The sequence below is a fragment of the Scheffersomyces coipomensis genome, assembly GCF_036884675.1.
Source record: "Scheffersomyces coipomensis strain NRRL Y-17651 chromosome Unknown DFJ63scaffold_3, whole genome shotgun sequence".
NCBI lineage: Eukaryota > Fungi > Ascomycota > Pichiomycetes > Serinales > Debaryomycetaceae > Scheffersomyces > Scheffersomyces coipomensis.
In genome coordinates, this window is record NW_027042894.1 from 913,404 (window position 1) to 926,232 (window position 12,829).

A 12,829-nucleotide genomic window follows, 5' to 3' on the forward strand; every position below is an offset into this window, starting at 1 on the left:
GGATGTAGATATATATAACATGAAAATTTGTTCGTTGGTTGGCTGCTCGATAGATTGATTTGATCAGTTAGAATTCTTACCTTCTATACTAACCTTGTCTTTGCTTATGCTTACCGTTAGACTTACAGTAGACATACACTCTTCCCTTTCTTCTAACCATATAACAATCTTTACAGAACTTCTTGACTGAAGTTCTAACTTTGAATCCTCTAGTTTGAGTTAATAAGTTTGGAATGGACATTGGCTTTATCAAACTTGGAACAAAGTTGGCCACACCGTTCCATACTGGTCTGTTGGTGAATATTTGTCTTCTCAATATAGAAAATCCTGGAAGCATTGTGAGTTGTGGTATATATATATAGTTTTGAATAACTTTCACTACCAATAGTATAATTTCTAGATATATGAATTGAAAAAAAAAAATTACTGTCAAAATCAAAAAAAAATGTCGCTGACATAATCTCTTACATAATCAATGAAAATTCGACAACTCACTCCTGTTGAGATCAAACACGTAACTGGGATCGTTGTTGTTTGTTGTGGTAGAAGTTGTTACGAAGAGGTTTATACTTAATTGAATCAATCTGATAGAAGGCACCAAGCTCATCACAATGTCCACTCTGACGTATAAGAAGCAGGATGCTTATGCCAGTTCTGGGAATCTTCCAGATAAAATGGCCATCTTTCAAGAGTGTTTACAACAATTCAATGCTTCACCTGTCAATGCTAAGAAGTGTCGTCAATTGTTAGCTAAGTTATTAAGATTGATCTATCATGGTGAACAATTCCCATCTCAAGAATCAACTACGTTGTTTTTCTCTATTTCAAAGTTGTTCCAACATAAGGATCTGTCATTAAGGCAATTGGTTTATTTAACCATTAAGGAATTATCATCTACTTCAGATGATATTTTAATGGTTACTTCATCAATCATGAGAGATATTCAAGGAGGTGATATAATCTATAAACCAAATGCCATTAGAACTTTATCTAAAGTTTTAGATTCTACTACTGTCAATGCAGCCGAAAGATTATTCAAAAATGCCATTGTTGATAAGAATCCTGTTATTTCATCAGCTGCTTTAATTTCTTCTTATAATTTACTTCCAAATTCAAAAGAAGTAGTTAAAAGATTTACCAATGAAACTTTGGAAAGTATTCAATCTCATAAAGTTTTCCCAAGTAATCAATTTCAATTACATGAATTCTATGGTAATTCAACTTCAAAATTACCAACCACTTCATATATGTATCAATATCATGCATTAGGTTTATTATATCATTTAAGAAACCATGATAAAATGGCCCTTATGAAATTAATCACCAGTTTATCTGAAGGTTCTGCTTTAAAGAACTCATTATCCATCATTCAATTAATCAAATATATCCATAAAATCTTAATAGAAGATGAAGCATTAATTGGTCATTTATACCCAATATTAGCGGCATTTTTAAAACATAAGTCTGATATGGTTGAATTGGAAGCTTGTAAAACTTTAGTTAGTTTACAACATTTAATTAAAGATGATCAATTTATGGCTATTATTAATACATTACAAAAATTATTAGGAGTTCCAAGAACTGCTACAAGATTTGCTGCTATTAGATTAATTAATAAGATTTCTGTTAAACATCCAGAAAAGATTTTAGTTGTCAATTCTGAATTAGAAGGATTAATAAATGATGAAAATAGATCAATTTCAACTTTAGCCATTACTACCTTATTAAAAACCATGGGTGCTGGTACTATCGATACCGGTTCAGTTGGTGGTGAAAGTGTTGATAGATTAATTTCTAAGATGACTTCATTAATGGGTGAAATCACTGAAGATTTCAAGATTGTTATAATAGAAGCTATTGAAAACTTGGCCCTTAAATTCCCTGCTAAACATAAGAAATTAGTATCATTTTTAACTGATCTTCTTAGAGATGATGGTACTTTACCATTAAAGACAAGTATCGTCAATGCCTTATTTGATTTGATTAAATTTTTACCTGATGCTGGTGCCAAACAATTAATTTTAATGAACTTATGTGAGTTCATTGAAGATTGTGAATTTGCTGAATTATCAGTTCGTATTTTGCATTTATTAGGTGATGAAGGTCCTCATACTACTAATCCATCCTATTATATTAGACATATTTATAACAGATTGGTTTTAGAAAATTCCATTGTTAGATCTTCAGCTATTATTGCTTTAGCTAAATTTGCTGCTGTTTGTGGTGGTCATGTTTCCAAAAATATCCAAATTTTATTAAGTAGATGTTTAAATGATGCCGACGATGAAGTAAGAGATAGAGCTGCATTATCATTAAAATTCATAAAAGCTAATCATAAGAATTTTGTTGTTTCTGATTCCAAATATGATTTAGCAAGTTTAGAAAGTAAATTAACTCATTATTTAAATGATGAATCTAATTTTGATACTAAATTTGATATAAGTGAAGTTCCACTCTTAACTAGTGAAGAATTGAAATCGATAGAATACAATAGAAAGATTAATAAATTAGATTCAGGTGTTACTGAATCTAGTGATGCAGTTGGTAATGAAGATCGTGGTAAAGAAAGTGGTGATAAATTAAGTGCAGGTGATAGTTTATCTAATGATTTATTAAAACAACAAGAATATTCTCAAGAATTATCTGCCATTCCAGAATTTGCTGATTATGGTACTTTATCTAAATCAACTATAACTCCAGTTTACTTGACTGAAAGAGAAAATGAATTTGTGGTTACTGTTATTAAACATTTCTTTATTGATTCTCAAAAATTAGTGTTACAATATAATATTACTAATACTTTACCTCGTTCAGTATTACAAGATATTTCAGTTATTGCTCAACCTGATAATGAATTATATGAAGAAGATTTCATCATACCTATTTCTGAATTAAAACCAGATCAAAGTGGAGATGTTTATGTATCATTCAGTACTCCAAGTATAACTGATGGTGATATTCTTGTTGCTTTTGGTAATACAGTAGCTTATACTAATAAAGATGTTATTGATGAAGAAGGTAATGTTGATCAACGTGATGATGGATGGTCTGATGAATATCAAATTGATGATTTAGAAGTTTCAGCAGGAGATTTCGAAACTCCATTATATAATTCTAATTTCACTGCTGTTTATGATCAATTAGATAATACTGATTCGTCAGTGGTTACTATTTCTGGAGTTGATACCTTAGATAATGCTATTACTAGATTAAAGACTAGTTTGAATTTGATGCCATTAGATGGATCAGATTTTGTTCCAAGTGATGCCACCTCTCATGTATTAAAATTACTTGGTAAAGACGTTTGGGGTGGTAAAGTTGCTGTTATGGCTAGATTAGCATTAACTGGAGGTAAAGTTGTTGCTAAGATTGAAGCCAAATCAGAAACTGAAACTTTTAGTAGTATCATAACAAGTGGTGCTTATTAGTAGTGTTAATTTTTACCATTTTTTGTATACTTAAATTTTTATTTTTTAAAAAAAGAATATATGCTTGTTAATTTCATAAATAAATATTTATTGTAGTTAAAACTATGGTACAAAAGAAATGAAGAGAGTGAGACAATAATGATCTAGGTAGGAAAGGATTTAATGTATTATTATACTTTTACAGATTTTGATTCTTTCATTTGTTTATAAAGCATTCCACCTGAAAAGTAAACTAAAGCAGCTGCAAATACAATAAATAAAAAGATCCAAAATGCTGCTAAATTATTTGCCTTAGCAGCGGTAGGACATGCATGATGGGATCTAACTTCGAAATAATAACTGCAATCATTTGAAGAACCGACATATGATATGGCAGCTTTAGCCATCATTTCTCTATCACATACAAATGTTAATATAGTTGATTTTCTTAATCTTTCCCCTGTTTCAGTATCCATTAATTTATTACAATAAGCCCCATTTTCATAAGTTAAAGTTAATTTCTTCCCTCTAAATTTAGGAGTTGTAGAATATTCTCCTAATGAAACAAATTTTTGAGTTTCAGAATCAACATAATAAGCTCCAATTAAAGTTGAATTTAATCCATCTTGAATTTCATTTATATCATCACGATGTTTTTTAAATGGATTAGAACATATTCCTAAAGTATAATTCTTCCCACTATCAAACCCTCTTGTACTCCACGGCACAGCTTTACCTTCATTTGAAAACGCTGATAAACTTCTTAAATCAATAAATCCTTTATTGGCAGGATTTATCATGGTACAAGGATCCAACTCCAACTCCTCCTTTGATTTCTCTTCTCCACCAACCTCACCATCAGGTCTGGCCATGGCTTTCGCTTTCTCATATTCATTGATAGCCTGTAGTTCTTCTGGTTTCTGTGTCAGTGATAATCCTGATGAGGTAACAAGATTAAATGAATCCCATAACTCACTACCTGCTTGATATAACGTAGCTTTCTGACCCTTGGGTTCGATTAACAACACCAACACTATAACCATAAGCACTGCCAACGGCAATATCACTCTTCTCTGAACTTTCATAGTGATTCGACGCGTTATAACTAGTCCAGATCACCTTTCAAAACACACTATGATATCAGTTCTGAATACCTGTTACAAATTAATCAATTTCATGTTTTGTTGTTTCTTCCTCACGCAAAAAAAAAAAAAATGATAGAAACTCCAAACTGGGAAAGTTGTGTGGGAAATGGAATTTTTGAGCTTTAACACGTCAGAAATCGGTTTGAGAATTGAATCGTCATCATCGTCATCATTATTATTATTATTAGGATCCAATCCAGTTACAACAATAGAAACGAACAGTGGAGTGATGGATAATTGGATAAGTGCGGTGCTGAACTCACTGGTAGTGCCATTGGCAAGTGGGGCAGTGGATGCATTGCCTAAGATTGTGAGTTATTCTGATCCATTACTTAGTCAAATACTTGCGGCCAAAAAGGGTCTTCAATTCACTTTGGAATCAACTTTGTCTCATACAGATGAGAATCATGAGGGGAAAGCAGAAGGAGATGCTAGTGAGGATGGAGTTATAACCCATCCGGTGGCGTTCTTAGTCGCCAATAAATCATTGATTGAATTATTGATTGCTGCTTGTGATGGTGATCTTGTAACTTTGGAAAGTGTTTTACGTAGTAATCCTCAGTTGGTGAATAAGTTACATCCTGATGAGAATAAAGGTATAACAGCATTGATCTATGCCATTTGTTTCAATAATTATGATATTGCTGAAGCTTTATTATCGGGTCATGATGCTGATCCTGATTTACATGATACTATTCTTAATTATACTCCATTAATGTGGGCTGTCTATTTAAATCAATTGAATATGGTCAAATTATTATTGAATTATCAAGCTGATCCTTATTTGGATCCTAAAGAAGATGGTAAAAATGCCATTTCTCTTGTCATCCCTTCAAATGTTCAAATGTATGAATATTTCTCTTTACATAATCTTTTAAAGAAAGGTGGTGAAGGGAATGATTCGGAAATTGGAAATGATTCTTATTATAATTCATCTTCATTTGGAGGTCAAGATGAAGATTTAGATGATTTAACCAATAAATTAAAATTACAACGTCTTGGTGCATATTCAGAAGTTCAAGTTCAAGAAGATGAAGTTAATGTTGAAGATGATGAATATACTTTATCCAAGGATCCGGTAATCCCATTATTAGATGAATTTGATTATGAAAAATTACTTCCTGAACAATTCTTAAAGTTCACTGATAGTGATATTCCATCATTATTAGAATATATTTTCAATCTTAGAAGTTCTAAAATTCAGTTTCAACATGATACGAAAATCCCAGCAGCCATAATATTTCAATTAGTTCGATATTCTCATTTTAAAGTGGATAGTAATGAATTAACCGAGTTCTTATTCGAATGCTTTACAGCTAGATTAAGATCAGTAACAAATACCAAATCAGGAGTATTCAATATGGCTATCCAAGAAAACAATAATGGGAATACCAATGGTAGTGTAACTGCTGCTTCTGCTGCTGGTGGAGCAGGTGATATTGTATTATTAAGTTATTGGCTTTCAGTCATTCAATTTTTGCATTTTTATTTTGCTAAAAGTGAAATTTATACCAAATTTCCAAAATTTTTACAAGAAATTATTAATATAGTTCAATCATTGATTGCTACCTTATCATTTTCAATCAATTCAAGATTGAATATTCTTATTGATGATTGTTTATTAGACTTTACCAATTTAGTCGATGTTTCCAATGTATTATACGCCAAGGATTGGAATTTATTTAAAAAGAGTAAAAAACATCCCAACACTTATGATGATATCTTTGATATGTTATACCCTCCTAATCAAAATGAATTAATGAAACCTTCTCCAATTAGATATGTTCAAGTTCTTGGTGCCTTAGATTATGTGTTAAAAATCCATAATGTTATTAATCTTTTCAAAGTTCAAACTTTCTCCCAAGTTTTTTATTATACCAATAGTATAATTTTCAATCGTATTATAAGTCAATCAAGATATTGTACCAGATCCAAAGCCATTCAAATCAGACTTAATATATCGGCTATTGAAGATTGGTTAAGATCTCATGATTTACAAATCAATAAACCGGAAAATATTGGTGGATTGAATAAGTTGGTTCACGATACATCTGTTCAATTAGCCAATTTAGCATTTGAGACTCCTGTCAATAACGCTGATGATGACGAAGAAGATGGAAAGAAGAAATCAGATGAAACAAATCATTCTAAAAAGAATCCTCATAATTTAGAATTCTTTTATAACCCATTATATTACATTGGAAAAACTCAATTACAACCTGCCATTGAATTATTACAATATTTACAATGTTTATCCCTGTTAGTGGATGAAGAAAGTTTAATCATGACCATTAATCAATTTGATTGTTTGAATTATTATCAATTATACAAAGTGGTTAACAAATTGTATAAATATGAAGTTGATGAACCAAAGATGCCTAAGAAAATTGTATATTTAATCAAGAGTCTTTTGAATGAACAAGGTGAAGCACAAATTTCAAGAAGTTATTTACATTATATGACTCAAAGTACATTTCTTTCCAAGGAAGTATATGTTTATTTGAATCCTAATTATATTTTTGGGGTGGCATTACCTAATCTTACTGAATTGATTAATATTTTTGGATCTGGTATTGGTGGAGTTCGAATCTTAAGAAGTAAGAAATATCAACCATCATTACCTGTCACTATATTAGATGATGTGGAAGAAATATTCCAAGAGAATAAGAGTAATAATTACAATGATACTTATGATTATGAAAAGGGAGAACAAGAAGATGAAGAAGAAGAAGATGATGATGATTATGAACATGATGGTAACTTAGCCCTACAACAACCAATCAAATCCACCTATGATAATGGTAATAAAAAGATTAATGATTTCAAAGGAGATGAATTGTTTAAACAAGTTTTACCTCCAAATACTTTAGCTCATAAAAATTGGGGTGATGATGATAATGGAGAGAATTATGAGGATAATCCATGGTAAATAGTTTAAGTATTTAGACCTTTTCCTATTCTGCATGTTAATAAAAGCTACTACTGCTACTACTACATCTTATATATATATAATCTTATGACTAATTTAATTTGTAATAAATGACGTTAAATGATATACAAGGTTGGTAGACTATTTACAGAATCTAAAAGGACATGACAATATAATAAGCTCTTACATTTGAGTTAAGAAATTATTATTCTTGATGGTATTAGTATTAGCTTTTCTTAATTGTTTTCTTCTCCATTTCATGATATCAGTTTTCTTTAAAGTTTCATCAACTTGGGCTTTATCTAGCATTCCCCATAACCATTCTGGATATTCAGAGTCTTCTAATGCAACTGGTTCATCACCATTCTTTCTAACTTTTAAATTCAAGACTGTTCCTGCTGGACAGGATGATTTAGGTATAGTAGTGGTGGCAGTGGCGGCAGTGGCGGCAGTGGCGTTTCTTAATATAGATGAAGTTGTTATGGATCTAGAAACAGTTCTAGTTATTTGATTATAACTTAACTTGAACATTGTCGATATAGAGTTAATTGATATGATATGACCTTAAGCTTGATGTAAATAGGTGTAATCTGTTGGAATGAAAAAGTTTTGAAAAATAAATTTTGAAAATGTCCCCACACGACATTTAAAAATCTGAAAATCAAAATGTCTCTCTTATATTTTTTTTTTTCAACTTTGAACACATAGAAAAAAAAATTTATTCGAAGATGATCGATCTAATTGATGAAATCCCTTTTATAAATCAAGATTAGATACAATCAATTAAAATGCCACCAAAGAAGAAGGGAGCTCAAGAAAAGCCAATTTTATTAGGAAGACCAGGTAATAACTTGAAATCCGGTATTGTTGGGTTAGCCAATGTTGGTAAATCCACTTTTTTCCAAGCTATTACTAGATGTCCATTAGGAAATCCTGCCAATTATCCATTTGCAACCATTGATCCTGAAGAAGCTAGAGTTATAGTTCCATCTCCAAGATTCGATAAATTATGTGAATTATATAAACCAAAGAGTGAAGTTCCAGCTTATATGACTATTTATGATATTGCTGGTTTAACTAAAGGTGCTCATAAAGGTGAAGGATTAGGTAATAATTTCTTAGCTAATATTAGAGCTGTTGATGCTATTTTCCAAGTTGTTCGTGCTTTTGATGATGCTGATATTATTCATATTAATGATGAAGTTAATCCAACTGCTGATTTAGAAATTGTTAGTGAAGAATTAAGATTAAAAGATATTGAATTTGCTGAAAAATATTTAGAAGGAATTGATAAAATTACTAAAAGAGGAGGACAATCATTAGAAGTTAAACAAAAGAAAGAAGAAGCTGAATTAGTTAAAAGAATTATTCAATTATTAAAAGATGGTAAAAGAGTTGCTAATCAAGTTTGGACCATGAAAGAAGTTGAAACCATTAATCAAATGTTACTTTTAACTGCTAAACCATGTATTTATTTAGTTAATTTAAGTGAAAGAGATTATGTTAGAAAGAAGAATAAGCATTTATTAAAGATTAAAGAATGGGTTGATGAATTTTCCAGTGGAGATCTTATTGTTCCAATTAGTGTTTCATTAGAAGAAAAATTAGCTGGTATGGAATCTGATGAAGAAAGAGATGCTTATTGTAAAGAATTAGGTGCTCAATCTGCTTTACCAAAAATTATTGTTGCTATGAGACAAAAATTAGATTTAATTTCATTTTTCACTGGTGGTCCAGATGAAGTTAGAGAATGGACTATTAGAAGATGGTTTACTGCTCCTCAAGCTGCTGGTACTATTCATACTGATTTAGAAAGAACTTTTATTTTGGCTCAAGTTATTAAATATGAAGATTTGATTGAATATCGTGATGAAGTTAGTGTTAAAGCTGCTGGTAAATTATTACAAAAGGGTAAAGATTATTTCGTGGAAGATGGTGATGTTATATATGTAAAAGCTGGTGAAGGTAAGGCTCGTTAAGTTACAGCATAACATAACCATCATTACATATATAAGGTACTTCACCATATTACCATAATCTCAGATGTATATAAGGCATTAACTGAATATAGTAATTCAAAACATACTTGTAAATCAAGAAAATTGTAGTAAGTAAGTTCCCCTAGATACTGATAACTTGAGGCGATTAGGGTCAAGAAAAAAAAAGATCCTCCTCTCACTAAAACTAAACTGTCATGACGTAGTGATCGTACCGTAATTACAACCCTCAATCCCTTTCTGATAATTTCTGTTTTGATTTGTCTAATGGTTTGATAATTGAACTCATCATCTCGCCTTCGATACCATCTAGTCAATGGCTTGTCCTTCATTGAATGATGATTGATATCCTATCTCTATCTTGTAAGAAACACGTTGCCCTCATTGTTGAATTGTGAGAGTGTCAAAAATTTTTCCCTTTTTGTCTTATAAGCCCTGCTAAAAACTGTTCCCTATTTCAGTAATTTCAGTAATTCATTCAAAAAGCTTTTTTTGATTTTGTTGATACTTGAAACTATCACTTTGTTCATAATCAATCAAATCTGTATCATACTGTGTCATCATCATTGATTACGACTTGCCTAGAAAGAAAGTACTATCAAAAAGGCAGCCAAAAACCATAAAGTGTTAGACAGAAAAAATATAAGCAGCCCAAACAATCTGATCTGAAATATTTACTGCCAAATATTCAAATATACTATTATCATCATCAATATCACCATTTATCATCATTAGCATACAGTATACAGCATGAGAGTTTCCATACGAAGATTCGCTCTTGTGATACTACTATTCTTCTTAGGTGGTACCATCTACTCCGCCATCTATGTTAACTATATTCACATACACCGGTTATATCAGGATATATTCATCTTTGAACAATTTGATAGTGAAAGTTTTAAAGCATCTGATTTAATCATAAAGAATGAAATCCATTATCCAAACTATGTCTATTCTGGTTATAAAGATTTCATTTCATCATTCAATTCAAAACTGTTAAGTGCTATTAAAGCGTTACCACTTGAAGAAAAATGTCAGGCTGTGTTTGAACAATTTCATGAAACTGATCCCGATTGGAAATTCCCTTCTTTCGTGGATCCTGATTACTTATATGATAAAAGTATTGAAAACAAACAAGGTTACTTTCATCGAGCTCAAGATAGATTACGTAAAACAAGACCTGAAGATGAAAGAAATATCACTTATCGCGATAATATAGGAATTAATAATGATTTCAATCGACAAATCATGAAAACTAAACAAATTGAACAAAAAATGGCTGATATAACCACTTTAATGAGATTATATGATAAATGTTTTATCAAAAATGACGATCAACTTACCCCTAATTTAAAAGAATTATATGATAGATTTACTTCAAAATTATTTCATTATATAACTCCAAATCTTCCATTATTTCAATTATCAGATCATAGAGAAATACCAGCTAATGAATTCCCCGTCTTGAATAAAGATAATGAATTCTTAGGTGATACTATCTCATTCGATCCTGAAAAGGAAAATATCATTGAATTCATTCATAAACATAGTAATGGTAGAGGTATTGTCATATCAGCCACTACAAGACATGCAAAAGATCTTACAAGATTAATCAGAATATTAAGAGCTCTTAATAATAAATTACCTATTCAAATTCTTTATAAGGGAGATATTAATAAACGATCAAAGGAATATATAGAATTAACTGCCACTTGTGATGTTGAATTCTTATTAAATAAAGAACATACCAACATCTATGAGAAATTCATGCCTGAATTGGATTTATTAAATGATTATAAATCATATGGATCGGAATTCCCTAAACAACAAGTGATGTTTGTTAATATCGTTCATACTATCGCTAAGAATTTCAAATATGGTTTCCCTGGATATTCAAATAAAGTACTTGCATTATTATTCAGTTCATTTAAAGAAATCATTATGTTAGATGCTGATACAGTTCCATTAGTTCAACTTGAACATTTTTTCAATTCCGAAGAATATCTTAATTCAAAAACTTATTTCTTTAGAGATCGTACTTTACGTGATATCAATAGTTATATTGAAACTAATTATTTCACCAAATTAATGCCATCTAGTGAGAAATCCATTGATGTATTGTTTGACATACCGAGAATCACCGACAAAACCTTGAAAAACAATTATATGACAGGTTTCAGACATCATCAAGAAGCAGGAGTGGTGGTGATTGATAAAGTTGAACATTTTGGAGGGTTATTAATGGGATTACCATTATCATTATGGAGAGAACCAGTTAAATCTTCGATCTGGGGTGATAAAGAAATGTATTGGTTAGGATTATCCATGGCAGGAGATGAAAATTATGAATTTAATAAGTATGAAGCAGCAAGTGTAGGTGAATTTACAGTTAAAAATGATCATAAATATTATACTAATACTAAAGCTAAAGAAATTTGTTCATCTCATCCTGGTCATGTGGGTAAAGATGGGAAATTATTATGGATTAATTCTGGGTTTGGGTATTGTAAGAAGAATGGGTATTATAGAGATAGGGTTAAACATCCATTTGCGTTATTAGATCCTGAAGAATTGAATGTTTTATTTAGTTCTCCCTTGAAGATAAGAGCAGCTATCGTTCCACCTAAAATTCCTTATTTCAGACAACCATATTCTCCAACTGATTCAACTGCAGAAAGAGCAGTGGCTAAAAAATGGAAAGAACGGAAGAAGGATGTGGATGAAATTTCTCCAATTGTAGATGGTAAAGTTCAATTATTTGTTGATGATCATGATCCTCAAAAGGGTTGGGTTAAGAATTCAATTTGTTTTGGTTATCAATACTGTGCCTATGATTTAATTGAAAGTTATGATAGTACGGAAGATAAAATCATTTATGATAGAGGTTATTCATTTGAATTTAAAGAAGAAGATGTCAAATTTTATGATTATTTAAGTAAAGTTTGGATAACGGCTTCAAGAACTAATCCATCTGGTGCGGTTGAAAAACCACATAAAGAACCACCACCAAAACCAATACCAATCGTATTAAGACCCGGTAAAGTGGATATTGACAATGGTATTGAAGCTCATAATAAAGCACAAGCAGCTAAAGAAAATAATAAAGAAAACAACGAAGTGATTAAAATAATATCTCCTCCTGTTGATGTTCAAGCTCAAATTGATGATATACGAGAAGTTCATGGATTGGCTAATAATAGAAAAGGAAATGGATTGGAAAGTGATGCTCAAATTCAAAAACAACTCACGGATGAAGGGGCAGATAAAGATGACGATGATGAACAACCAGAGATATTACCACCACCAATCGATGGCGATGACATTAATGACAAGATTAAATAGGGAGATTAT

At 30.9% G+C, this 12,829-nt stretch overlaps 7 protein-coding genes across 7 annotated transcripts; 4 read left to right on the forward strand and 3 right to left on the reverse strand. All coding sequences in view use genetic code 12, as the record gives it.

Annotated features, from left to right (window-relative positions):
- Positions 1–88: 88 nt before the first annotated feature.
- DFJ63DRAFT_285615 (mitochondrial 54S ribosomal protein bL36m) lies at positions 89–241 on the reverse strand (the record flags this gene model as incomplete). Its single annotated transcript, XM_064904913.1, has 1 exon — positions 89–241. The coding sequence occupies one exon, from the start codon at positions 239–241 to the stop codon at positions 89–91; it is 153 nt and encodes a 50-aa protein (XP_064762607.1).
- Positions 242–611: 370 nt separating this feature from the next.
- Positions 612–3,428, forward strand: SEC21 (coatomer subunit gamma; the record flags this gene model as incomplete). The annotated part of the gene is made up of 1 exon (XM_064904932.1): positions 612–3,428. The coding sequence occupies one exon, from the start codon at positions 612–614 to the stop codon at positions 3,426–3,428; it is 2,817 nt and encodes a 938-aa protein (XP_064762608.1).
- On the reverse strand, positions 3,327–4,609 carry DFJ63DRAFT_114402 (uncharacterized protein). Its single transcript, XM_064903235.1, has one exon. The coding sequence runs from the start codon at positions 4,490–4,492 to the stop codon at positions 3,599–3,601; it is 894 nt and encodes a 297-aa protein (XP_064762609.1). The 5' UTR covers positions 4,493–4,609; the 3' UTR covers positions 3,327–3,598.
- A 172-nt stretch (positions 4,610–4,781) lies between these two features.
- DFJ63DRAFT_286521 (uncharacterized protein) lies at positions 4,782–7,481 on the forward strand (the record flags this gene model as incomplete). Its single annotated transcript, XM_064904979.1, has 2 exons — positions 4,782–4,911; positions 5,026–7,481. 2 exons carry the CDS (start codon positions 4,782–4,784, stop codon positions 7,479–7,481), a joined length of 2,586 nt encoding a protein of 861 aa, XP_064762610.1.
- A 91-nt stretch (positions 7,482–7,572) lies between these two features.
- On the reverse strand, positions 7,573–8,311 carry MRPL37 (mitochondrial 54S ribosomal protein mL54). Its single transcript, XM_064903234.1, has one exon. It carries the CDS (start codon positions 8,010–8,012, stop codon positions 7,665–7,667), a length of 348 nt encoding a protein of 115 aa, XP_064762611.1. The 5' UTR covers positions 8,013–8,311; the 3' UTR covers positions 7,573–7,664.
- On the forward strand, positions 8,141–9,480 carry YBN5 (Obg-like ATPase). Its single transcript, XM_064903233.1, has one exon. The coding sequence runs from the start codon at positions 8,270–8,272 to the stop codon at positions 9,458–9,460; it is 1,191 nt and encodes a 396-aa protein (XP_064762612.1). The 5' UTR covers positions 8,141–8,269; the 3' UTR covers positions 9,461–9,480.
- Positions 9,481–10,228: 748 nt separating this feature from the next.
- MNN15 (putative alpha-1,3-mannosyltransferase) lies at positions 10,229–12,820 on the forward strand (the record flags this gene model as incomplete). Its single annotated transcript, XM_064906002.1, has 1 exon — positions 10,229–12,820. One exon carries the CDS (start codon positions 10,229–10,231, stop codon positions 12,818–12,820), a length of 2,592 nt encoding a protein of 863 aa, XP_064762613.1.
- Positions 12,821–12,829: the final 9 nt, after the last annotated feature.